The 25,977-nt window shown below is 42.0% G+C and overlaps 3 protein-coding genes across 3 annotated transcripts in view; 1 reads left to right on the plus strand and 2 right to left on the minus strand.

Annotated features, from left to right (window-relative positions):
• Positions 1–1,431, plus strand: part of vps35l (VPS35 endosomal protein sorting factor like) — a 17,418-nt gene extending 15,987 nt beyond the window's left edge. Inside the window, 2 exon segments of the mRNA XM_071912482.2 lie at positions 379–528; positions 1,238–1,431. Of these exon segments, the coding sequence (XP_071768583.1) occupies positions 379–528; positions 1,238–1,336 (249 nt within the window). The 3' untranslated portion in view covers positions 1,337–1,431.
• Positions 1,432–6,872: 5,441 nt separating this feature from the next.
• Positions 6,873–19,509, minus strand: get4 (guided entry of tail-anchored proteins factor 4). Its single transcript, XM_071912487.2, has 9 exons — positions 19,339–19,509; positions 18,555–18,633; positions 17,714–17,795; positions 16,190–16,339; positions 14,906–15,044; positions 13,643–13,783; positions 12,625–12,700; positions 12,035–12,107; positions 6,873–11,386 (listed from the first exon to the last, which is right to left on the minus strand). Exons 1-9 carry the CDS (start codon positions 19,479–19,481, stop codon positions 11,295–11,297), a joined length of 975 nt encoding a protein of 324 aa, XP_071768588.1. The 5' UTR covers positions 19,482–19,509; the 3' UTR covers positions 6,873–11,294.
• Positions 19,510–21,306: 1,797 nt separating this feature from the next.
• LOC139922039 (SUN domain-containing protein 1-like) overlaps positions 21,307–25,977 on the minus strand; it is a 29,290-nt gene continuing 24,619 nt past the window's right edge. The window contains exons 15-20 of the mRNA XM_071912477.2: positions 25,541–25,852; positions 24,822–24,906; positions 24,468–24,583; positions 23,405–23,572; positions 23,154–23,246; positions 21,307–21,812 (exon numbers count right to left, since the gene is read on the minus strand). Of these exons, the coding sequence (XP_071768578.2) occupies positions 21,696–21,812; positions 23,154–23,246; positions 23,405–23,572; positions 24,468–24,583; positions 24,822–24,906; positions 25,541–25,852 (891 nt within the window). The 3' untranslated portion in view covers positions 21,307–21,695. The remainder of the gene's footprint in view (positions 21,813–23,153; positions 23,247–23,404; positions 23,573–24,467; positions 24,584–24,821; positions 24,907–25,540; positions 25,853–25,977) is intronic.

The following is a 25,977-nucleotide window of genomic DNA, read 5'->3' on the forward strand; positions in this document are numbered from 1 at the left end:
GGGTACATAATTAAAGGTTAATTAATGCTTAACAAGCATGAAGTAACCCTTAATTAACAGTTAACTAATGTGTCTGGTAATCATTTACTAATGGTGTTCATGTTAACTAATTTATACATTATTTAATAGTTTATTAAGATGACTATTAAATAATGCATAAATTAATACCTTAGTTAACATGAACACCATTAGTAAATGATTACCAGTCACATTAGTTAACTGTTAATTAAGGGTTAGTTAATGCTTATTAAGCATTAACTAACCCTTAATTAATGCACCCTTATTGTAAAGTGTTACCATTATCATTAATCCTGTAATTCTAATCCCGTCTAAATGGTGTCTTTACCGTGTGTGTGTGTGTATGCTGTGTCTCCGCAGCAGAGCGCGCGGCGGCAGGCCTCTCTGGCCTTCTCTCTGTTTGGCTGCCTGCTGGCTCACGGCGACCTGAGGAACAACAAGCTCAACCAGCTGACCGTCAACCTGTGGAACCTCAGCCACAAGCACGGGCACTGCGACACGCGCACCGCCGTGAGTTCACACCCCACACACACTCAGGTGGAGCAGAGCAGAGGAGCGGCAGGTCGCTCCAGGTTCTCAAAGTCCAGGAGTCAGGAGGGGATCACACACACAGTTTGTTTTCTTTGGTCTGATCCCTGATGGAAAAGTTGACTTTGTTGTATTTGGTTCGTTTAGGTTCAAACTGACCAATTACAAGCCAACCAGGGCTTGTAAACAAAAGTCACATGACTCACAAGTAGCTTGTTTATTGGACAGAGTTTTGGTCGCCTGTCATCAAAACAAACCTGACTTCAGTCTCTGTAACTTCATCTAACATGATGGACTTGTCTGTCTCTTCTTCTGTGGTGTTCATACCAGTTAAGAACACATGAAGAAATATCTGAATATGAGCATCAGTCCAGACTTCATTTTGTTCTGCTAGGCTTTCCAAGCATGAGGAACCTGCATCCGTCTCCTTCTACCCATAATCCCTTGTGTTTCGGGGTGATTTCCTGTAGTTGGTTGGATTAAACGAACCGCACCGCAGTTCTCCTGTTAGAGGACTGGGACTCTCGGTGCTGTTATTTGGTGCCACCAGAGTTCAAAGGTCATCGCTCTCACCTGGAAAAACCAACTGAACTAAAGGAGGAAACGTTGCAGAGTTCTAAACCTCTCTGAACACGCCTGTTGTGAACGCAGCCTCAGTGTCTTCCTGTCTCTCTCTCTCTCTCTGCTGCAGGTCCGGACTCTGGAGTTCATCAGACACCAGGCCCAGCAGCCGGACCTGGCTCACATCTCCGACATGGTGCAGCGGCTGGCGCTGCAGTCCCGCACCTGAACCGGCCTCTCATCCATCCAGAGACGAGCGCTGGTGTCAAAAGCTTTTCCCGCACCACAGATAAAGTTTTATGTAAATAAAAAAGCAAATAATCACGCAGAAGTCCACTAAAAAATGGACTGGATGTATTTTGTGTGCAGGGAGGATGAGCTCAAGACTGTGAATGTTTGCAGGAGTTTGAACTGGAGTTAACAGGCTTACTTTCACAGTTTGGCACTTCATATTCATAGTAGGTCTCAACTGATATGGGTTTTAGAAGGCCGATACTGAGACCAGTAGTCGCCGAAAGCCAATATTTTGTGCCAATGTTCAATATTTTTTCATTTTCATGCCAAAAAATCTTCAAGTATTCAGTGTTTCCTCCAAATTTTTCTTCTCATCAGGGTGGAAAAGCCTCTGAAGCAGCATTCAGAGCATCATGGGACACTAAAACTCTCCACTGAAACCAGACTGATTAAATTCTTTTAGTGTCAGCAGCTCTTTAAGACAGAGAGACACCACACACCTGTTCAATGGTAGAGAAACTCTGGGAAACATTAATGCCTTTAAAATGAAGAATTAAATTACAAAAAACATGTCCGAACAAATATTGAACAAAACAGAAATTAATAAATAAAATGTGCAAGGAAGATAGATTTTCATGTCAGGTTTTCCAGTCTGTTTTTCTGTATCTGTGGTCAGGAGGAACCTGCATCATATCAGAGGTGGAGACACTGACTGGCTGATATCTGATATTTAATAAAAGCTCAATATCAGCCTGATATATCGGTTTAACTGATTATGATAATGATGATAATACTTTATTGTCAGATCCAGTCTGAAATTTGTCTTGCATCACAGCAGCTCCATTTGCAACATCACAGAAAAGACAAAAATTAAGACAGGACACAAAGATACATACATTCAACATATCATTACAATCACAAAAGACAATATTCAAGGCCCTTCAACGTACATTTGATCTGGGATTAAGCTCTATATTTAATTTTGGGATTGACTGGTGTACAAAAGAGTGCTTCAGTCTAACCCTATTAAATCGTGGAACCCTATATCTCCGATTTGATGGTTTCACTGTGGAGTGAAATGTCTTGAAGTTGGAACTAGATAACTCAAACCAAACTAAACCAACTGGAGGACCAACAAGCATTGATTCTCCTGAAGCGGCAGCTCTGTCTGCAGCGTCTTAACTGCGACTAAATGTTTTTTTGGCCTTGTTATTTAGTCAGTCTTGTTTTTTTGAGGTGAGACGAGACACGGCATGAACTCTCCATCGCTCTGTGGACGCGCCACAATCAGTCTCTTGCTCCTCTGAAATGCTGTTTAACAGAGAAAGTGAAAGCAGCACTTTCAATACTGAGAACAAATAGCTATCAGTCAAAAAATCTTTGTAATCGATAAGAATGGTGATGACGCGGCAAAAAAACGCTTACAAAGTGTGGTGCGAGTGCAAATCCCTATTCAATTTCTGTGAGCAAAACAATAAATCAACATTTTCTGTGGTTTCTTTTTCTGTGTTCTAATAATTTGATAACTATTCAGTCTGTAGTCAGTTTCCCCCCCCCGGGTGTTCAAAATGGCCGCCATGTAAATAAAGTCAATTCCATGCCTTCAACAGCTAATCCAACAGTATTATAACACTGAAGCTTCACCTCCACTGTCCTCTGTTTGGAAGATAATCTGTCTTCATGTATGACTTATATAATGCAATATTGGATGGTTTAATGATGCTCTGTTAACACATTGTCCACTTCATGTATTTGTAAACCTGGGAATCAACTTCCATCCTGCACTAATGTTGTTTTGTAAAGTCTGATCATGTCTAAGAATAAATCTCTAACCCGACTTTTATACTGAACGCTGCTTTTCACTATACAGCCTGTTTCAAAAGTAGACATACATTTTTATATAAGTAATGCTTGCTGTATTATTAAATATTTATTATATTTCCAGGTACAGGTGTCAGTTGAATATGTAATTATTTTGTTAAAATGGCAAAAATTATACAGCATTTTTCATTAGTATTAAAACTTGTATACCTACTTTTGAGACACCTGGTGCAGTATGTAGTGTATAGAAATGAAACTCAAGCAACAAAAAGTATTGCAGAAATACCGTATATCTGCAGTGGGTTGATCAGGTTATTGATCAATACCAAGGATCCAAAGATGACTTCACCAGCTGCTGAGACTTCAGACAAACTGCCTTCCAGTTTAGTGATGAATCAGCAGTTTCCATGTGACTCCAGTCTCCTGACAGAGGGTTTCATCTGTTATTTACTGCTTTATTCATAACCTGTATTCATCTGCTAAATACTTCTGTATCAACACTCAGTGCTTAACACAACAACTCATGATTAAACTGGAATGTAAACCATACAGTTTTTCCGGTGAACATAGTAAAATGTTTATATGTTTTTCTACATCTACACTACCAGTCAAAAGTTTGGACCCACCTGACTGAATGTTTTTCATTCTCTTAAAGTCATTTTGATCCAAAGGCTTCTGCTTAAATGCTTGAAATGTGTTTCTTAGACAAATATAAATAGTGAAGTTGATCCTATGTATGAATTTCTTTCCAAAGCCTTTGCCTTTCCATCAAGGCAAAGGGCGGCTACTTTAAAGAATCTAAAATATAAGATAGTTTTGATTTGTTTAACACTTTTTTGGTCACTGCTTAATTCCATTTGTGTTATTTCATAGTTTTGATGTCTTTACTGTTATTCTAAAATCTCTGAGGCTGGCTCCGTACGGAGGAGATCACTGCCAGCACAGACTGGGTTTCAGTTACATCTGAATTTGTCAGCTGACAAATTCAAAAGTACGCAATGAAAATCCGATCTGTGCTGGCACTGATCTCCCTCCGTACGGCTGAAAACCACCGGCTGCTCTACTCCAACCAACCAGTCAGTCAGCCAAACCAGTCAGCCAGCATCTCCTCTTCTACTCTAACCAGCCAGTCAACCAGTCAGCCAACGTCTCCTCCTCTATTCCAACCAGTCAGCCAGCATCTCCTCCTCTTCTACTCCAACCAGCCAGTCAACCAGCCAGCCAGCGTCTCCTCTTCTACTCCAACCAGCCAGTCAACCAGTCAGCCAGCGTCTCCTCCTCTCAAACAACCAGTCAGCCAATGTCTCCTCCTCTCAGGCAGACAGACAACCAGTCAGCCAGCATCTCCTCTTCTACTCTAACCAGCCAGTCAACCAGTCAGCCAACGTCTCCTCCTCTCAGGCAGACAACCAGTCAGCCAGCATCTCCTCCTCTCAGAGAGACAACCAGTCAGTCAGTGTCTCTTCCCATCATGCAGAGACAACCAGTCAGTCAGTGTCTCCTCCTCTCAGAGAGACAACCAGTCAGCCAGTGTCTCCTCCTCTCAGAGAGACAACCAGTCAGCCAGTATCTCTTCCCATCATGCAGAGACAACCAGTCAGCCAGTGTCTCCTCCTCTCAGAGAGACAACCAGTCAGCCAGCGTCTCCTCTCATGCGAACAGTCAGTCAGTCAGACAGGTGAGTCCATCTTCCTTCCTTGCAGAACATTAGAATGACTTGCTGCCTGTTTTCCTCTGAACTGACTGTTAGTTTTGGAGCCAGATGTTTTCTTCTTCTGCGTCTTCCTGTCTCCACTCGTCCTGACTCCTGCAGAGACACGACTGAGCGGACATCGCTGACCGACTCTTCTTCTTCTCTCTGTCCTCGGCCTTTCTCTAGATGGAGGACAAACGTCCGTCAGTCCAGCAGCAGAACGTCCAGCTGTTCCTTCTGTCCAGATGTTTCTGCTGCCTGTCTGATTCACCAGATCACACTCATATGTTTCAATACATTTAATCATAGAACATTCAATTTATTCACTTTTTATTGAAAATCCAGAGTTTGGAGAAAGCGGTTGTAGTTGCAGTGTGATGCTGCTCAGCCTGACGTGTCGGCCATGTTGTGCTCCATGTAATCACATGACTTTAGTAAAGTAAGGCTTTACTGTTCCAGTTTCAGTTTCACATTCCAGTTCCTGATCTAACAGATCGCTCGTTGCTTGTGTTTCATTCTTCATCCTCTTTCACTCTTTATCGGTGTAATATCTATGACAGATTCCCCTCGTCTTCTGCTGCCTTCAGGTCCCGTCAGAAATATCAGAATCACAGCAGAGCGACATGAACGAGCCACAAAGAGGAAACACGACTCAGAAAGTGTGAATTTAAAGCTGCAGCTCTGTCTTTATTAAAAACCTTACAGACAGATTTAGTGTCTTTATTTAGACTCTTCTGCTGTAATGAGGCTTCGCTCCACAACATTTATCCACTCAGTGAACACAGCTGAGACCGGAGCGATCGATTCAGGGTTTAACACTAAAGTAATGTAAAGAGTAGAGTAACTAACTGCTTTTCTCTGAGAGTAATAAGTAAAGTATTTCATTACATTTAAGAAAAGTAACAAGTAATGTGTAATTTATTACTTTTTACCAGCAGGATTTCCTCCACCGTAACAGTAGATGTTATTTCCTGTGTACTGATGCTTTTCTCCATGTGGTTTGGTTCTATCAGCTATACTAGAAAGTAGAAAAACAATATAATTAATCAATCATTGTTCATTTTATAAATTTCCTCCATTAGTGATTCGTTTCTGAACATCTGTACAGACTCCAAAGCCAAACTGAAGCCAAACTTTTCCCTCTGCTGTCTGTTCTCCTGAATCATCTGACTGACTCTTCTCTCCAGTTCAACTCATTCACTACTGATACAACAATTGATTTTAGAATCAGTCTTATTGATCACTTCCAAAGAAATGCATGATCAGCTCCTGACTACGTTGCTCATTTTGGTGTAAGTGGATTAACTTGTGATGAACTTTCAATCCTATTCATTTAGTTTGTATTGTATATGACGGTAATAACGACAATTGTCATGATCATGAATATGAATTCTATACAAGTTTTATACCAGTTTTCTTTAAAAGCGTATCGCTGGACTTTGGGGATTTCTCGTTCCCTTTTCTCCAGTTGAAAGTCTCCATGGTTGTGTGTGTGTTGTGGTTTCATCCCCCGGTTAAAAATCTCCCATTGTACAGTTTTAAAACACATGTGCATCAGTGAGGAAATCAGTTTTCTTTTCTTCATTCCTGATCAACAGTTTTTCCAGACACAAGCTTTACGTCCAGCAGCAGCAGGAACACATTTTGATGTAATGTCTTTTGTCGCTGCTGAGGAAGACAAATGACTCCAAAACAGTTTTCAGCCACGTGTACGGAGGGTTGTAGTCGACATAATTTTAGTTTGAATGCTCTTTTGCTTTTGTACCGGGAAACAGTCTCTGAAATCACCTTTCTGGCTCACCTGCTGAGGGAGAGTAAACGAAAAAAAAAAAAAAAGTACCTGCCAGGAATAATGTTTACTGACCAAATCACTTAAGATGTGTTTCCCAAAATGCTATAACCTCATTCTCAACACAGCCTCATGCAGGTCGATTCAGGTCTTAGACGACTTCAATTCAATTTAACAGATTTATTTATGTTCTCGATATCAGAAACATTCGTAGACGACGAGCAGAAACTCTTCTCAGTTGTGGTTTTATTTACTCAATTAGTGAATCATCGAAAAGGCAAAACAATCCCTGTTAGCGTTCAAAGGAAAAATTTATCAAAAACAAAAGCTGTGAAGACATTCACTGACACTGCTAAGCCTTTAGTCACACACACACACACACACACACACACACACACACACACACTCTTCCAGATTATTCAAGGCCAATTCTGACAAAACTGACTTTTACGTCGCAAATGAGTTTTGAAAATGAAATCAATTATAAATATTTCTCCTGGATTTCACACCTAAAACTCTGAATAAAAAGTGGAGAAGTTTAATATGGAAACAGAGCACAACTGTCCATACATTTCCTTTCAAAACAGCACAGGCTTTTTAATTACGTGACACTGTGCGATTGCATTTTCCTTGATCTCTTTCTTGAAGAACGACAGCATGAGAGTCAGTTTTGTCTGAATTCCCCTTTAAAAAGAGCGGAGCGGTGGAGCAGAGGAAGAGAAGACGATCACCACAGATGTTTTAACATGTTTAGTACCAAAGGCAGATTACTGTGGTAGAGGATTAGAGCCACGTGTAAACATTTTATTTGAGTTGTGCGATTGATCTCAGTAGAGAGAATACACAGCCAGACATGAGGTTTTTATAGTAATTCAACTTATAAAGAAAATTGAAGTCGCTTTATTTATCCCACCAATCGCTTTCGGCTACATTCACCCCGATGGAGGCCATGAAGCCGAAAACGTTTAGTGGGATAAATAAAGCACCGAAATAAAAGAAAAGAGAAGAGTGTGCCACTTGGGTTTTCTTTACAAGTTCAGGAATTGAGTTTAAAGTCAGACTAAAGTCAGAATTTTGACTTTAAAGTCAAATTTCTGACTTTATTCTGAATTTATTCTGAGAATAAAGTCTAAAATCTGAGTTTAAAGTCAAAATTCTAATAAATGTTTCACGTGACCCTAAACCTCTTCCATAGATCACAATGGACTCTACATGCACCAGAGTCAAAAAATCCATCATTTGAGAATCCTGCTCTTACAAAACGACACATTACTGTTAAAGTTAGGAGTCATCTTCAGATCTCTGCTTACAAGACAGTTTTTTTAGGACAGAATTGGAATTTTTGGTGTCAAAATTTGGTCAAAACGGACGCTTTAGCATTTTGGAATAAGACTTTAGTCGTCTCATCTCCACTTTGAATAAAATGTCTGTGGTGCCTCTTCCTCCTGTCACATCACTGCGTCTCCTCCTCCTCCTCCTCACCTTCATCACCTCCTTTCAATAAACTGCACTCACAGCAGAGTCTGGACATTCACAACCCAACTCTCTCTTGCCTGTCTGTCTGTCTGTCTGTCTGTCTGCCGCTCACACACACAGAGAGTTAAATACAAGTAAATAAACATTATTCAACGTTGGAAGACCTGTGGACTTTCCTAGTTTCCTAGCATGGAAAAATGATGTGTGTGTAAGTTTATTTTACAGAGGAAGGGGGGGGGGTCGATCTGGATCTGGAGCACAGTTAGGGGTTCGGGTTTATTATTATCTTTCTTCTAAAACAGCAGACCTACAAGACCTGGACTGTTCCACCGTCACTACAAGGACAGAGAAGTTGAAGATTGAGTGATGTGAAGGAAAAAAGAAATGCAGGAAGGCCGAGTGTCTTCTGAGAGCCGATGAGTTTAACACTGATTAACAGCTGAGGCCAAAGTATAAATTCAACTTTTCACTGAGCTAACGCTGGACTGTGGATCCAGCTCCAAGAAGAACTGGTTAGCGGATAAATAAATTGAGGAGAAAAAAGGGAAAAAAAGAATCAAGTTTTGCTCGCTTTTCAGCTGTCAAAAGTTGCAAGGAATGGTAAAGCAGCCAGCTGGTTGAACTTTAACAATTTTCAATAAATTCAGTAAGGTTTGACCGAGTTTCTGAAAGCTTTGTGCTATAATCTTTAGCATCTGTAATTTGGACCATTTTCTTCCCTAAAAACTGCAGGTATTCAGTGTTTCCCAGCAGAAAAGCCTCTGAAACAGCATTTAGACCATCATGGGACACTAAAACTCTCCACTGAACTTTTAGTGTCAGCAGCTCTTTTAAGGCAGAGTGACCCATCACACCTACTCAATGGTAAAGAAACTCTGAGAGATATTACTGCCTCTAAATTAAGACTGCATTTACAAAAAACATCATTTTAAAAAATAAAACATGAAAAAGAAAACAAATTCGAATTTTTCTGCAGGTTTTCCCAGACTGTTTCTCTGCATCTGTGTTCAGGAGGAACCTCCATCATATCAGAGGTGGAGACACTGACTGATATCTGATATTTAATAAAATCCCAATATCAGCGAACCTACATATCTGTCTAACCCTGTTACTAAACTGCAGGATAAAAGCATGAAGAGGGATTTCTAGCGACACGACAGACAGGAACACTTGTGACACTTCAACAGAGAGACAAAACACCTCCGTGCTGCAAGAGTTCAGTTTACGCCGTTTAATAGTTTTTCAGCTTTGTGTTCGGAGGATTCAGACGAACCAGAAGAGAGAAACAAGAGCAGCGTCAGGCCTGAAGTCAAGTTAACCTGGGGGAGGAGGACTGGAACCAGGACAGACTGCATTCAGATGAGCATGCCATGTACATTCATCAACACTTCCAAGCACACACACACACACACAAAATTCTCCTTCACACACACACGAACATGAGCAGACTGTCCAGATACACTGAAGTGAAAGAACATGTAATATTCTTGTGTTTGAAATGTTTTTAAAGAGGTGAAACAGCGGCAGCGTTGCTCTCAGCAGGCGGTGGAGGAGCGAGGCTGCGTTCAGGAAGCTGCGACTGTTCAGAAACAGACCAGAAACAGACCGGAGACGCCGCCTCTAGAAGTGCGAAGACGAGTCGACTGAGCGCTACACTTCCTGGCAAAACGCCTTCGTTTCACATTCATGAACTGACAGATTGCTGACGGTTTTTTCCCCAGCGCCTCATTGTGCTCCTCTCATACACATCGTTTTCCAAACTTAAAAGCACGACTCCAGACATTTTTGACTCTAGTTCCTCATCTCTTCGCATCATGCCGATCGATTTAGACCCAAAATCTCATCGGTTGTTTCACTATAGAGCGACTTCTGTCTGGTTTACCAGGTTGCAGCCAATGGACTCTCCAAAAATCAACCCCAGAAGCAGCCAAAGCTCGTCTTTTTCACCACATTGACTTGTAAATATTCAGTTTATCCAAGACCCGACAATTCCACTATTCATTTTGCACTACTTTACATGACGGGCAGCCATAATCGGCCGGCAAAACAAGTTAGATAATTTGATTTTGGGGTTGGTTTTGGAGAGTCCATTGGCTTATTAGGACTGTATTGGAGAGCCACATGCCCAGGTAAGAAATACATTACGTATAGTGAAGAAATTGATTAGATTTTGGTCAGAATCGATCAGTATGATGGAAAATGATGGAAAAAATGAGTCCAGGTGGAAAAATGGCCGGAGTTACGCTTTAAAAGTTATCCATCTACCACAATCCAAAGAAAGCAAATGTATGTAACTCTGTCTAAGAGCACCTTAAGTTGTCTCCAATTTTTCTTGTTTGACTCAAAATGGATATTTATTGTTGAACTTTTACAGTGGCAGCCATTGTAGAAGTCTTCCTTCATGCGTTTATCCTGCAGACAACTCACCCTCTTTAACATCACACAGTAGGAAGTACAAATTGGTAAATTGCAGCACAAAAACTTTTCTCTGGACAATTTCTTGTAGTTTCTGACAGCTGAAAAAGAGCAAAAAATGTGACTTTTCAAATTCCTCTCGGGGGTTGAGTAACAAGCTCAGCAGTAGTTCAGACTTCTACAATGGATACAGCTGCATACGAAGAAGTGGAGACACAACAGAAAGGCTCTGTCGTGGTCAGGGAGTGAGATTAGTTCCGGTACCGAGACGACACGGCGCTCCGGAGGCGTTTTTGTTTTCGTCCGTGAAGCGAACGGACGACAAACGAGGGAGGAGAGACTGAAAGAATGACAGGAAATAAACAGACAGTGTGTTATCTCTCCTTTAAAAACCTTAAACCCTACAGAGAGACAGAGAGACAGAGATAGAGAGAGCGTCCCCAAAACTAAACAAAAAAATAAATGATTAAAACAAAATAATATATATAATTTTATAATTAGAATAAGTCAACAGGGGGAGAGTTTGCGGTTTGGCGCAGTCAGTCCAGGCAGTGCTGAGAGAGGGGTGCGTTTGGCGGCCTGATGTTTGTTCTGATTTGGGACTGGATGGGCGGGGTTACAGGGGTTTTTTGTGAAACAGCACGCCTCTATGAGACCGGGACGCCCCCCCCCCCCACCCCTCCCACCCCTCCTTGTCATGGAGGTGAAGGGTGGAGAGGAGGGGAGGGAGTCTTCCTCTTCTCTCTTGTGTCTCCTCTCTCAGTCCAGCTCGATGGGGCTGCTGTCCTCCTGGGCCTCCTCGCCCGCCTCCTCGTCTTCGCCCGACCCCATCAGGCTGTTCAGCAGGTTACCTAGGGGACGCAACGCCGTGACATCATCAGTCTGCACCCGCTCGCTTGAAAATCAATCAGTGAGCAAAAAAAAACAGTGCAAGAAAACCACTTTAAAGATGTGTAAACTGGTTTATAAGACTGCTCTGTACTGTTAGCCTCTACTCTTCCACTCTTGCTGATTTCTTTACAGTTTGGTGATTATGAAACACTTGAGAATTACTTGATAAAAAAGCCAAACTGAGTGTGTCATCTGCAAAGCTTGGGGGAACAAGTCACGTACTTTAATAAGAATAATAATTATTTATAGAGCAAAACAAGGTCACAAAGTACTTTGCACGAAAAGAGTTTCTTACAGAATATGTTTTTTATATATAAACTGCAATGTGATGTACAGTATGGACGAGTCTTATAAGCCCATGCAGACTGTATGACACTGAGGTAAAATCGACCTATAAATTATGAATGTATAATTTATTATCTCAGGTGAACAAAGTGTGCATGTGCATTTATCCTTCTGTTATGTTTTCCCTGGGTATTTTTCTGCAAAAATATATTGCAAGGAAATGTACAAATGATATATGGTTTATGTAATTGGAAAATGAATTATGAGTTCTTGCAATAAAAGTATAAAAAAAAAAAAAATGAAGAAAGTGTGGTTCCGCTCACCTAGCAGTCCGCCGTATGATGAGGACTGTTTGGGCGGCACTCCGAAGAAAAGCTGTCCTATTCTGTCGAGATACTGAGGAGGAGGAGGAGGGAGGAAAAGGAGAGAGGAAGAGGAAGAAGAAGAGGAAGAGGAGAAAGGAGAGGGGGGGAGGGAGGAGGAAGAGGAGGAGAGAGGAGGGAGGAGAGAAGAGGACAGAGGGAAGAGGAGGAGGAAGAGGAGAGAAGAGGAGGAGGAGGAAGAGGAGAGAAGAGGAGTAGGAGGAGAGAAGAGGACAGAGGAGGGAAGAGGAGGAGGAAGAGGAGAGAAGAGGACAGAGGAGGGAAGAGGAGGAGGAAGAGGAGAGAAGAGGAGAGGAGGAGGAAGAGGAGAGAAGAGGAGTAGGAGGAGGAAGAGGAGAGAAGAGGAGTAGGAGGAGAAGAGGAGAGAAGAGGACAGAGGAGGAAGAGGAGAGAAGAGGAGGAGTAGCAGGAGGAAGAGGAGAGGAGGGAGGAGAGAGGAGGAAGAGGGTTAAGACAATGACATTAGGAAATCAAACTGCAGCAGCAGATACTGATCAGAGTTATTGATTAGGTGATGAATTTCCTCTCACCTCATTATACATGGGGTCCCTCTTCAGTGAAGGTTGATATTGCTCACACAGCACAGTGAAGACTGTTAATTTACCCCTGGGAGAGAAGAGAAGACGAGCTCATTATAATATGATAATGATCAGTATCCTCCCAGAAAACCTTCCACAGAGCTTCTCCAGTATTGATCAGAACCGGACGGCCTGCTCAGGTTACAGCTGACAACTTTCACTTTTATTTTATCTTTAATATTTTTATTTTTGTGATGATCTAACTGTTCAAACCTGCTGTTTCTGATCGATGTCCTTTTCAAAAAGATTTACTACTGTCAAATTGCGTTAGGGAACTACAATGACCATAATTCATTGCACCTATGACACAGCTCATGGCATCGGTCAGTCGGCGCTCACTGAACAGAAACGCAGCCTCACCACATGTTGAGGAGGTGATGTCTTGGTGGCTTTATGTTGTATTCACTTTACAAAATTTGCGATAAATGGGTTCATAACTAATGCTGCAGTAGCAAGTGATGCTAGAATAATTCGCTTATTATGGGATGGAGTGCCGTGTCTGTGCGGATGTGAGGATGAACCGCAGGAGTCGCCCCAGTGAGGCGCTAGATGGAGACTGAACATGTGAGCATGTGTTTATTTACTTTTGCTCCATGCCACTCCAATAATGCAATATATTTAAAAAAAAAACAAACAGATGTTGTTGCTTAAGATTTGCTGTGTTTGAATAAAAGTTTGTTTTTTTACGATGTGCAATTTATAAGCCAGAAACTGCACTCAGCACCAGAATGTGTTTAGAAGTTCACCACTCTGATAAAAATAATTGCAGCCTCTTACGATTTGGAAACTGAAGTAGTTCATATTGCGATTTTTGATGTTTTTTGATTAATTAAAGTCAGAGGTCAGGGTCTGGAGCTGGAGCTGGTAGGGCTTCAGTGTGTGGCTCAGGGACACTTCAGCAGAGCGGCTGCTTGTCTCCCTGCTCCCTGCTGAACTGCCTGAGCTGTGAGTGTTAAATGAAGCGTCTCACCCGTCCACCGCCAGCAGCAGAAACCAGATGAAGTTGAGGAGCGGCTGGACGAAGGGAGGGCCTTTCTCTATGGACGGGTGTTTCTCTGTGTACGTGCTGAACACCACGGAAGCACTGTTTTTGTTCTTTAGGCAGAGGAACCTGCGGGGGGGGGGGTCAGAGGAGGAAAACAGAGAGAAGAGACAGAGGAGAGAGGGAAACGGCAGAAGACGGGACAGAAGGGGAAACAAATGTGAAAAGAGACGGAGGGTGAGGAGAGAGATCAAAGACACTTTGAAGAAACTGCTGACAGACAGAAAGCGGATATAACTGCAGGCCGACATGCAGAGAGAAGATACATCAATACTTTCTCCACTGCAGACACACATTCTGAATACCTGACTTTAACTAACGGCCGATACGGAGCACGGATTCAATTTGACTACAGTCACTGAACAATACAGACTGCTGCTGCGTTCCGGGCAAAGTCGGAAATCGGAAATTCCCAGTTGGTCGGTCCTAATTCCAACCTCGGTGTGTTCCAGTTAAGCTCAGAAAAACCAGGGAAGAAACATGGACACCCACGAGAATTACTTTCCCCAAAGCAAAACACTGTTCCCCATGCAACAGCTAATGTTACATCAATGAGATTTAGCAACGTTAGCCTGCTAGTTAGCACAAAATGTAAGTGCAATTTACATGTTACCACACTGGTGTTTTGATAGATATAAAGGTTATGAAATGCTGAAAATCAAACTTAATTGTATCTTGAATTTTGAAGTAATTCTGAGTTTTGTAGTGTTAAACATGTAAATTTGAAATGTATTGTCCTTACTTATCTATTTTATCTTTCTTTTTTAATGTCATTTTATGAGTTGATCATTGTGAAATGTTAGAAAAATGAAATGAAATGAATGAATGAATTGCTGTTGTTTATCCTTACTTAACTATTTTTATCTTTCTTTTTTAATGTCAGTTTTATAGCACATTGAATTTGCCTTGTGTATAAAATGTGCTATATAAATAAAGTTTTCCTTGCCTAGTGTTTACAGTGTGAGCCGCCATGTTGAAATGACGTCAGATAATTGCATTTGCCTTTTTCCAACAAGGAAGTCACAATTTCCAACTTTCGGACATGTCTGGAACGCAACATCAGACCGTTTAGAAACACCGTACAAAAACTAAGACTTAGTATAGTTGGTATCACAGTTTAGTCTGATTTTTAGCCTGATATGAGACGCTGATCTGGGTACATCCTGAATATAGGGGTGACAGCTGACTTACTGTAGGACGGCCTGCGCCACAAACATGTCGACCTCGCTGCGGAAGCCCCGCGACGCCGAATACTCCACCAGCATCTGAGCGCAGCCCTCCCCGTCCGACGAGTGCAGGAAGTGGTAACGAGACTCGCTGTAGTTTTGCTCTGGACACACAGGAAGTCAAACATGTTAGCTGGTAAGACGGGAAAAGGAACATTCAGTCTGAGGAACATTCACTCTGAGGAACATTCAGTCTGAGGAACATTCAGTCTGAGGAACATTCACTCTGAGGAACATTCAGTCTGAGGAACATTCAGTCTGAGGAACATTCACTCTGAGGAACATTCAGTCTGAGGAACATTCAGTCTGAAGAACATTCACTCTGAGGAACATTCACTCTGAGGAACATCACTCTGAGGAACATTCACTCTGAGGAACATTCACTCTGAGGAACATTCACTCTGAGGAACATCACTCTGAGGAACATCACTCTGAGGAACATTCAGTCTGAGGAACATTCAGTCTGAGGAACATTCAGTCTGAGGAACATTCACTCTGAGGAACATTCACTCTGAGGAACATTCAGTCTGGACAGGCAGCCTGAACAGGACGGACAATATGTGACCATTCAAGCCGAGGTTTGATTTGTTAGGTTTGATCTGCAATGTGGAAAAAGTTTTATAGTCATGATTCGGATCTGCAAAAACACAGAATCCAAGGCGTGAACCAAGGAACAACAAGGTATTTTAAAGACATGTTTTTAAGTGGGTAATGTGAAAGCACTCGAATGAGTTACTTTTAATAAAGACTAACTTAGTAACGTAACTAGTTACTATTTAGGGAAAGTAACGAAGTAAAGTAACTAGTTAGTTTTAAAAGTAACTTTCCCCAACACAGCACATAACGCAGGGAGGGATCATTCAAAAGTGTAAACCAATGGGAGATCACTTAGGAAGAGAAAGGTTTTATTTACACCTCCTGGTACACAATGAAGTTGGCGCTAAAAATTTAACGTTTTCCAGGAAGTAAAGGTCATGAGATTTTGATATAAAAAAATACAAGAAAATACGATTTTTGTGGGGGATTTCTTCGCATATATTGTCAAATATATAGGTGTATGGTATGATAGTTAGAAGGAGCTGAAAAAGGCAAAACAAATCATTCCCTGCCTGCAAGCCATATTTCCAATTCAGGACAGCAAATATTTTAACTTGTACTGGACTGACTCTTCATACTCTGGCTCAGCTGATGACAGAAGAGGCTACCTGACATGACTGAACACCTCCTGACTCTCTGAAGCCCAGGTTACCTTTCCACAGGGTGACGGCCAGCAGCTGGTGCAGTTTGGGGTGGCCCAGCTTGCCCGAGCCTCCTGTGGACCATTTGAGCGCTCTGGACACAAACGCTACTCTCTCCGGGGAGTTGGGGTCCATCAGGCTGAACAGCTTGGCCAGGTGTTCTGGGTAACACGCACACACACACACACAGTGAGACAGCAGTTTATATCCCTTCTTATACTGTCCTCATAAAGCAGGAAAACATCATATAATGAGCGTGTTTAGATGCACACTACTAAACCGATCACAGTCTGACTAATTCCCTGATTATTCCAGTGTTCATGTAAACAGCACAGTGCGATTTCCTTAAAAGGATAAAGGCAGGTTATCGCATATTCGGTGCAAGTTCACCCGTACTCTGATTTTTCGGTGTGGATTCATTTCAGTCATCCAGGTAGTAAGATATCCAAGACAATAGAAACAAAATCCACTGGACTTAAAATGAAGAGTTGAAGACGTTTTGCCACTCATCTGATCAGTCTGATTTCTTTTGTTTTTTTCCATCTGTGCATGAGTGCGAACGTAACCGGATGGAGAACAACATCCCCGGAAGCGGGACACATGTAACAGCACGGTGAAGACGGACAGCGTTTGTTAAAACTGTTTTTGTAAACCTGACCAGATGAAAATAAGCTCCGTGCGGCGCCATGTTCAAGATCCAAAACAACCAGAAGGAAATTTGAGGTTTGCGTCACTTCCTTAAGGAGAGAAATCCAACTATGACTGAATTCCTCAATTTCCCCAAGGGGATCAATAAAGTGCTATCTTATCTTATCTTATCTTATCATGTAAACTGGGGTTTTCCCCTGTTATCGCATTACTAGAGTGCATGGAAATTATTGCCATAAACTGATTATTCCCAGTTACCGGGTTATTACTGTGCATGGAAACAGGCTCAGTACGACAGCAGGGTGTGAAATGTCCTTGTTCTGCTGTCCTCATAAAGCAGGAAAACATCATGTGTGATGGAGGTTTCTCAGACTGTCATGACAGTTTATTGTTTTCGTGCTTAAAGGCAAACCGTACCTTATAAATATGATTTCAGAACTTTTCCCAACTTGTTACGGTCAAAATTCAGTAAACATGTGATTCACCAAGCAAGCGCTTATTTCAGTAAAATGCAGACTTTTATTACCCGTTCTCCCCCCATGCTACCCCACAGTGGCAGTGTAAATCAATTTTAAAAGTTGACATTTTATAAATAAGTGCTGCTTTGTGGATCGTATGATTTCTCAATCTACCATTGGACCCTAATAGCTTGTAAAAAGGTCTTAAATCATGCCCTACAGGGTCTGCATGTTAAGCAATAAGCAAGGTAACATTAAACTAGCAGATTTCACAATGATGTGAGATAAAGAAGAGAATGTGACAGAGAGAAATAACAGCACAAATCAGGGCTAAATATAACCTGGAAAAGCAGTTTGAACATCTCGTCACAAAGCAGGCGGCTGTGTAGAAGAAAGAGCAGCGTCTGACGGCTGAAAGCAGAAACTCACCTAATATGTCATCCTCAACTTTTGTCTCAGATTTCTCCAAAGATTCTAGTACTAGCATGGACAGATCTGCTGCGCTGTTTTGCTGTGGAGGAAAAACAACCAAACGACTGAAGTAACTGAAATTTTTTTTTTTTCAAAAGCAAATGTAAAATCCAGACAGTCACAAAAGGTATTTTGACCAACACATTAGGGCGGGGCGATATGGTTGAAATCAATATCACGATAATCATAAGGATTTTTTTTGAATATCAATCTATATATCTCGCTACGGCTCACGTATGCAAAATCACATGTTAAATAATCAAAGTAATGTTCATCCTATTGCACCGAATGGTAATGTTAGGTGTGATGTCAAACAAAACTGAAATGTTCAAATAATATTTTCTACCACACCTCATTTTGTCAGAGTTTTTAAATAAAATGTGCTTGTTATCATCAGTTCAGACAGAAGAATTGTGTGTCATGATATCCCAAAATCACCATATCATCACCGTATGATTCCACTGAAAGACAATAAATGATAATATTGAATTATTGCCCAGCCCTACAACACCTTAGAGGCTGGGCAACTAGGCCTAATCAATCAATCAATCAATCAATCAATCAATCAATCAGTAGGCAGGATGATACTGAACTGTGTGCAGTCAGGCCTGGAATGCAGAATTATTGATCTGCAACCTCATCTGAGATAGCAGAATACTGGTCAATGACATACTGAGCTTTGAAACTACAAACAAGGTCTAGAAACAAGTTGTTTTTTCTACAGTTGTTGTTTGTCACCCAGCAATCTGACACTCAGACAGACTCCAAAGGGAAGTTGACCAGGCAGTCTGACATGTACCTGATTATAGCTGAAGAAGAGTAGTGCGCCATTGTACATCAGCTCCCTGGCCTCTGCATGTTTGGCCTGTGACATATACCTGTTGGGGGGGAAAGGTGTGTCAGACTCAGAGAGGGGATGCTGCCATCAGGACAGACAGCAGCCTGCTCACTCTGGATCCTCCCAGACAACAACAGTGCTAGAGAAGGAGTCTGTGTAATGGGTTAACGGTCATATCAGCTAACCACATTTATCAAACAAGACACACAATAAAGATACTGAGCAGTAATATGTTTATCTAGCTAACAGCTCCAGACTGCGGCGGTGCTAGTGACAGTCATACAGGCAGTTCTGGTTGCTGTGTGTGGCTACCTTAGCAGGCTAACAGCTAACTTAGCTGGATAGCAACAACACACATTATGTTCAGGAAATGACAGCGGTTTAGCAGAACAGTCAGAAGCTAGCTAGTTCACCGGTGAAATGTCTTGTCTAATGGCCTAGAAACACCGGCTGTCTACACCTTGCACTGGCCGTCTAACTTGGCTATCGTGTGTTGCTAAACGACGTAGCTAGTTAGCTAGCTATAGTTAGCGGTCCCATTTTGTGACTTTAAAGGATTGACATGTACAATTATCCAAACAAACAGACGAACCGACACGAGTGGGCGGGTCGGTGGTGCGATTCTACCAATCATAAACGAGTATCTTTAGCAGCAAGCTTGTCAGGCAGAATGATCTGGAACAGGCAGGCCTCAAAGCCAAACTGACTATTCCGACTGGACCAACGGAAAGGAAACAAGTCTTACCTAAAAAATAAAGTCCTATACATTTGATGTGCTTCATAGTAATCTCCCTTTTCTACGCTGGCTCGCAGTTTGCCTTCAACCCGCTGCACTCCGCCGCGGTTCCTCGCACTGGAGCACCTTAGGGACTCCTGCTCCGACATCATTGTTGCTCAGCAGCAGCTCTGTCCAGCCGAGTGTTGACAGAGAGAAGCCGAAGCGCTTTAAAATGACCCTCTTCGCTCGCCGTAGACCCACATGCATAAATGACTGCTATGGAAACAGATATTATTGACAGCGACTTGTGATCACTGGTGATGACCATTTTACTTACTAGTAGCAGTATTAGTATAGTATTATCCAAAGGTAAAGAAGAGAAGGATGATATATAATATAGCAAAGCTCCCTCTAGGAAGATTAAATTGTATTATACTATAAATATTTACACTATAGTAATATACGGAAGAGGATTAGAGCCACATTGAAATCTGTAGTTGAGGTCTGTGATTAAAATAATATTTCAGAGATTAAAGTCATACTTCTGAGATTAAATTATTCTGAAAGTAATGTCATTTCTGCGATTAAATTAATTATTAATTAAATCAGATTTCTGAGTTTAAAGTCAGAAGTCTGACTTTAAATGTATCATTAATCTCAGAAATCAGATTTTTCACACTTGGCCCCAATCCTACCGAAGCGTAATGCATTCACTTGAGAAAAAAAATTGCCCTGTTTTTCTGAATTAACGAGATAATTATCTCGGAATTCTGAGAAAAGTTTTCATGGAAAAAAAATAATTTTGCTCTGTTTTTCTGAATTAACGAGATAATTATCTCAGAATTCTGAGAAAAGCTTTCATGGAAAAAAATAATTCTGCTCTGTTTTTCTGAGATAATTATCTTTTTTCTCAAGTGAATGCATTACGCTTCCGTACAATCCTCTTCCATAGTAACATTACTATTGAGAACCACAGGCACAGAATACGATAGTGATTTTGCGTTGGGTGGTCACTCTTTCAGTGTTCAATTATCTCAGAAGTTTGGGATTTTTTGTCTTGATGTTGACTGAATTTGTTTCATGATTCACTGAGAAATCCATTCTGCTGTTAGCAAAACTACAAATCTGTTCTATTTCAGTGTTGTCCACTCACATTAATTTACATAGGGAGAGCTGTTTTACAAAGCAATGCAGTAGACCCCTAGAAAACAAATAGTGATACTGAAAAAAAAAAAAGTGTCTCCAGTGCAAAAATTTGGTTTGTAGAAACGGTGGTGGAAAGATATGAGAATGCCCTACTCCAGTATAAGTACTGTTACTTTGGTGATATTTTACTGAAGTAGAAGTAAAAGTACTGGTGTAAAAATCTACTTGAGTAAAAGTAAAAAGTGTCTGATTTAAAATGTCCTCAGAGTAAAAGTTCCTGAGTTCCTCTTTAGAACAGAGAACGTTGTTAGCTGTGATCTTTTCCATGTGATTCTAAAAGGAGAGAGGTCAGAGTTCAAACTAGATTCTTTTCACTGGAAACATTAGAAAAGACAAAATAAAGTGCAGAAACAAAGTAAAGTCAGATTCCTCTTCTCACTGTGAATGGATCCACAGTTTGTCAGTTTATGTTGATCCAGTTTCTGCTGCTGATGGAGAGACACAATCTGTTCTGTGATGGATGGATTTAAAATGGACTGAAGGACAAAACTGCAGGAAAAACTTACTTAAAGTAAAACTTACTGCCTTTAAAAAAATACTCTAAAAAGTACAAGTACATTACAGTAACAGGAGTAAATGTAATTAGTTACTTCCATCCTTGTGAACTTATCTTGGATGTTAGAGGAAAGGAGGACTGTATTGGCAAGTTATTGTGGAAACCTCAATCAAAATAGAAAAGAATAAATAAAAAAAAATTAAAAAAATAAACCCGGAAAATGTTATAAAAATTCACCTCCCATCCTAAAGCCTTTCTCTCCACTTTCAGTAAATCAAAGACCAAAAAAAAACTAAAATTTCACATCTTTATTATAACATTTTACAAATCGAAAATCACATACAAAACACAAATATACACATATAAATAAATTTTAAAAAAATGACATAAAATATGACAAGGTCAAAGCTCCAGTGTTCGAACAGAGTCTGGCGATGAGAGTTTTGATCGGTGAAAACAAACTGGAAGCGCTTCAACTCTCCAGTCACAAAATAAAAACAGTCGGCGGTAGCAGAGACGAGTCTGTGAGAACATCGACCGTCAGACGGAGCAGCAGCGAACAGAAACATCGACGTACGACCGCTTTCTCTGCTTCATTTCCCCTTCTCCCCTCCCCACAGTTTGCAGAGCAGAACCCTCTGTCGTCCCTCGGCCTCCTCGGCGGTGTTCGGCGGCCGCCTCCTCAGTCGTCCCGGGGTTTTCCGTGCACTCTGAAGCGGTAAACGCAGGTGTACTGCTCGTGGCCCCAGTTGGACAGAACCTGCACCTCGACGATCTGGAACGCTCTGTCGTTCTCCTCCTGCCGGGGGACCAAACCACGACGGCGTTCAGACAAACACTCAGCATCATTTACTGGTCCCATCTAGAGCTGGGCGGTTTATCGTATAATACTGATATCGTGATGCGAGACTAGATATCGTCTGGGATTTCGGTTGAAATCGTAATATTTAGGGCTGAACAATTAATCAAAATTTTATCGAAATCGCAATATGGCCTACTGCAATTTTACAATCGCAGGAGGCGCAATATTTGTTAAAGGCGAAATGTGTGTCAAAATACCATTTTAAATTAAATATTGTCGTGCTGCAGAGATGTCCTGCCTACACATCATATTCTACAGACTTAAGAAAACATCTTTGTTTGGTACAGATCCCCGCAAAAATCACACCATAATCATTTTAATACGTTCTTCAATGAAAATGAGAATAATGATGTAAAAATTGTCATTCCCTCTAATATCGCAAATCATATCGCAATTGCAATATCAGTCAAAATAATCGCAATTAGATATTTTTTCAAAATCGTTCAGCCCTAGTAATATTGTGAAATAACTTAAATGACACTTCTTCTCGGTCTTAAAGGCTGTTACAGTAAAGTGACACAATTTTCTGAACATATCAGCCTGTTCTGGCTGAGTAAAATGAACAGTGACTGGCTTTACCTGCTCGTCATATCCACATTACTGAATACTAATGATTATTACTAATTTTCAAAAATGTCTTGCGTGTAAATATCTCATGAAAGCACGAATACTCATCCTCAAAATATCGTCACATTATCGATATCGAGGTATTTGGTCTAAAATATTGTGATATTTGATTTTGTCAATATCACCCAGCCCTATAGTCCCATCCTTAATCTAAATGTGAACCAAAGAGTAGCTGCTTTACCAGGGTGGGAAATGAACACCAGTCACCAGCCGAATGCTAGTCAACTTTGGCTGTGGCTAATCCAGCAGCCATGTTGGCATGTAGCACACCATCATCTGGTGGTGGAGGTGCCGTTTTATCCTTAACATCTAGCTGGCAGGCACAGTGAAAGCGGCTGGTGGATTTTGGGATTGGCAGTCTGAATCCTCTAACAAAAGAACTGCAGCGCGGTTCATTAGGAGGTGAGAACGTAATCCAACCGACTACAGGAAACCACCACAAAACACAAGGGATTATGGGTAGAAGGAGACGGACGCGGTTCCTCATGCTTGGAAAGCCTAGCAGAACAAAATGAAGTCTGGACTGATGCTCATATTCAGCTGTTTCTTCATGTGTTCTTAACTGGTATGAACTGAAATACCAGAACATGAGAAATGACAGGTATAAGAGCAACATGTAGCATATTTCTGCAGGTATTAGAGTCTACTTACAGAGACTGTGTAGGTCTGCAGCGCCTCTCCATCCTCCTCATAGGTGTAGCTGCCCAGGAGCTTCCCGTTGTCCTGGCTCTCATCATCCAGACCCTACCAGCAGAACACAGAGTGATAGAACACAGATCTATATCCAACAGAGAAATACAATATCCAGAGAACACATTTACAGCAAGCGTCTCCGATAGCAGTTAAAGAACGGTTCTGAATGGCAATTTTAGTGTGTGTGTGTGTGTGTGTGTGTGTCTCACATAGACGGTGAAGTCCCGCGGCGCGCTGCGGAGCGTCCCGCTGGGTGCCAGGGCTTTGGGGATGTGCTCCAGAGAGAAGGCGGTGGGGAGGATCCTCATGGAGAGCCGGATCACCAGGTAGCCTGTGGAGCCTCTGAAGGCCCAGCAGCTTCCTGGGTGGACGTCCGGCTGCAGGGGGGGGTGGGGGGGGGTGGGGAGAGAGTTTTCATTCCCTTACTGTTTCTAGTGCTTTTATCATGTTACGAGATATTTTCAATTTTTCCTTCATCTTAGTTGTTTTTTAAAGGAAATATCGGAAACAAAAGCTGCATAAATATTACTCCCAGTAACGAAGAGAGCAGCAATTTTAAAGGTGTAACTGTAAAATCTAGCTTTAATTTCCGTTTCATTTTACACAGACTATTGGAGGAAGTGTCTCGCTTTGGTTTGTCTGTTGGCTTGACTGGGTTGTGATTGACAGGAGGCGGGACCTAATGTAACCACAGAGGACTTTGGCTATTGTTTGAAAGGTTTATTTTGGACAGGAAAACGCGGAAATCGGACATGTAGAGACCCAGAAGCATTATGTTTGTTTACAAGCAGAAACCAGATTCCTGAATGTGACGCACTAATATGAAACAGTGACTACAACTTCCTTCAAAATGTAAAAGTTTCCAGCCTGATATCAGTGTTTTGATGCAGATTGTTGCTTCTCATTCACAGTGATGGACTGAATTAGGAGTCTCCAGTTGTTTTCTGTGTTGTTTGGAATTGAGTAGGAGTGAATGAGCCTGAGAGGTTTGGCAAAACTGATTTTAAAATATAAAAACTGTCAGAAGTGACATTAGAGATGGAAAACTCACAAAAACAGGCTGGAATTGTCCTTTTACTAAACGATGATCTCTATCAGCCTCTAGTGGCGACCAGTAGGAACTGCAACTTTTCTCCTCCTACGTCCTTTCCTCTATTATCCAACCCAATTTTCTATATAGACACTTACTATAAATATCACAAAGAACAGCTCCATCAGATCCTGTTGGTATTAAATGTTATGATGACCTGATGTGTGACAGCAGACTGTTACCTGGATGACGGCTCGAGGCGACTGGGAGAAATACCAGAGCGGAACGCCGAACAGACTCATCAGGGCGGTTTTGGTCTCGTAGGTCTCAGAGCAGCGAGTGCTCAGGATGCTGCCGCCTGCAGGAGGAACACAAACAAACAACAACAACAACAACAAACATCAATACTGTCCTTACTGGAGAATCACCAGTAGCCAAACACCGGTCAGGTACGGTCATGGTTGGTGTGGTTTTGTCGACTCGACCGGCCAGACTAGCTGATAACACAACACTCCCATTAGCTGAGAAAATGATTCTGACTGCAGCTATTTTAGTAAAAAACACAACTGTCCAATGTAGAGTTGTGTTTGTCTGACCTCCAGACTCCAGAGCGTAGTCCGCCAGGCCGGTCCGGTCCTGGGAAAAGAGGCGCAGAGCGTTCTTCACTATCTGATGGATTTCCTGGAAGAGAGGAACAGACAAAGAGGCTGAGTTTCAAACTTTTAACAGCTACAGAAGAAAACTATTTGAATGAGACTGACAAGTAAAATGTTCAAAAGACGATAACGGATGAAACTTTTAACTGTCATCCCTTTAATTAGGAAATTGGGCCGCTGCAGCCGCAGATAGTACAAGGGCACAGCAAAGAGAACCGTCAAGTCGCTCCAACAAATATTCCCCCTTCATATGAATTCAGCATAAACTACAGCTGCATTCACAAAGGGAGGGAGGTGGTTGTAGCAGAGTGTGACATGGAGGGAGAAGGAAAGATGAAAAAAGGAAGAAACACTAGTAGACAATTCAATATTCATGATTTTGAGTGTCGAATCGATCTTCTCCGGTTGTAAGACGCCTGATACCATCTGTAAATCTTTTTTACAAGTCATCTGTTGGTTGAATAACCATTCTGATAACTCTGTATATAACAAGTGTTCATCTGAAACAACCCTCCACCATACCCAAATTATTTTGTCATCAAATTTGCACCATTTACGTGGGAGACCCATTTCAGGATCAAAACAGCAAACTATCCCCTAAAGGTGACAGCCTTGCATCCAGAAAGAACACCTGACCCCCCCCCCTCCAGTCCTCCTACCTCCTGGGTCATGGCGGCCCCGGCGGCTCCGGCGGCGTGCGCTACGGTCTGCTCCACCGTCTCCGTGCAGGAAGTCTTCTCTCCGCCGCGCCGCTCCAGCTGCCGGCTGACGTTCCGCAGGATGCCGAGCTCCAGAGAGGCCAGCGCGGCGTGGAGGTCGGCCCCGCTGACGTAGCGCTCCGACAGCCACCGCAGCAAGGAGTCCGGCACGGCGGCCGGGTCTCCGGACGCCTCGCCGCCCGTCGTCAGCTGGTTGCCGTAGAACAAAGACCGCAGCTCTTCACGGACCTGAGCTGAAACCTGGGCCGAAATCTGACAGAGGAGACACAAACGATGAGATGAAACTTAAAATGATTGCCATGGGGAAGTTGGAAGTAAGATGGAAAACGGAGGCGTTACTGTGTGATGGGCACACTGAATCTGTGCTTTAAACTGAT

This window comes from Centroberyx gerrardi, chromosome 20 (assembly GCF_048128805.1).
Source record: "Centroberyx gerrardi isolate f3 chromosome 20, fCenGer3.hap1.cur.20231027, whole genome shotgun sequence".
Lineage (NCBI taxonomy): Eukaryota > Metazoa > Chordata > Actinopteri > Beryciformes > Berycidae > Centroberyx > Centroberyx gerrardi.

What these genes read in the sequence shown, in the direction of transcription:
- get4 (XM_071912487.2), bottom strand. Translation starts at nt 19,481, where the DNA reads ATGATGTCGGAGCAGGAGTCCCTAAGGTGCTCCAGTGCGAGGAACCGC. An exon ending in AGTTGAGGATGACATATTAG is followed by an intron (nt 16,340 to 17,713) that starts GTGAGTTTCTGC and finishes CGTGTTACCCAG; the next exon opens with AACACCTGGCCAAGCTGTTC. An exon ending in GGGACCCCATGTATAATGAG is followed by an intron (nt 12,108 to 12,624) that starts GTGAGAGGAAAT and finishes CCTCCTCCTCAG; the next exon opens with TATCTCGACAGAATAGGACA.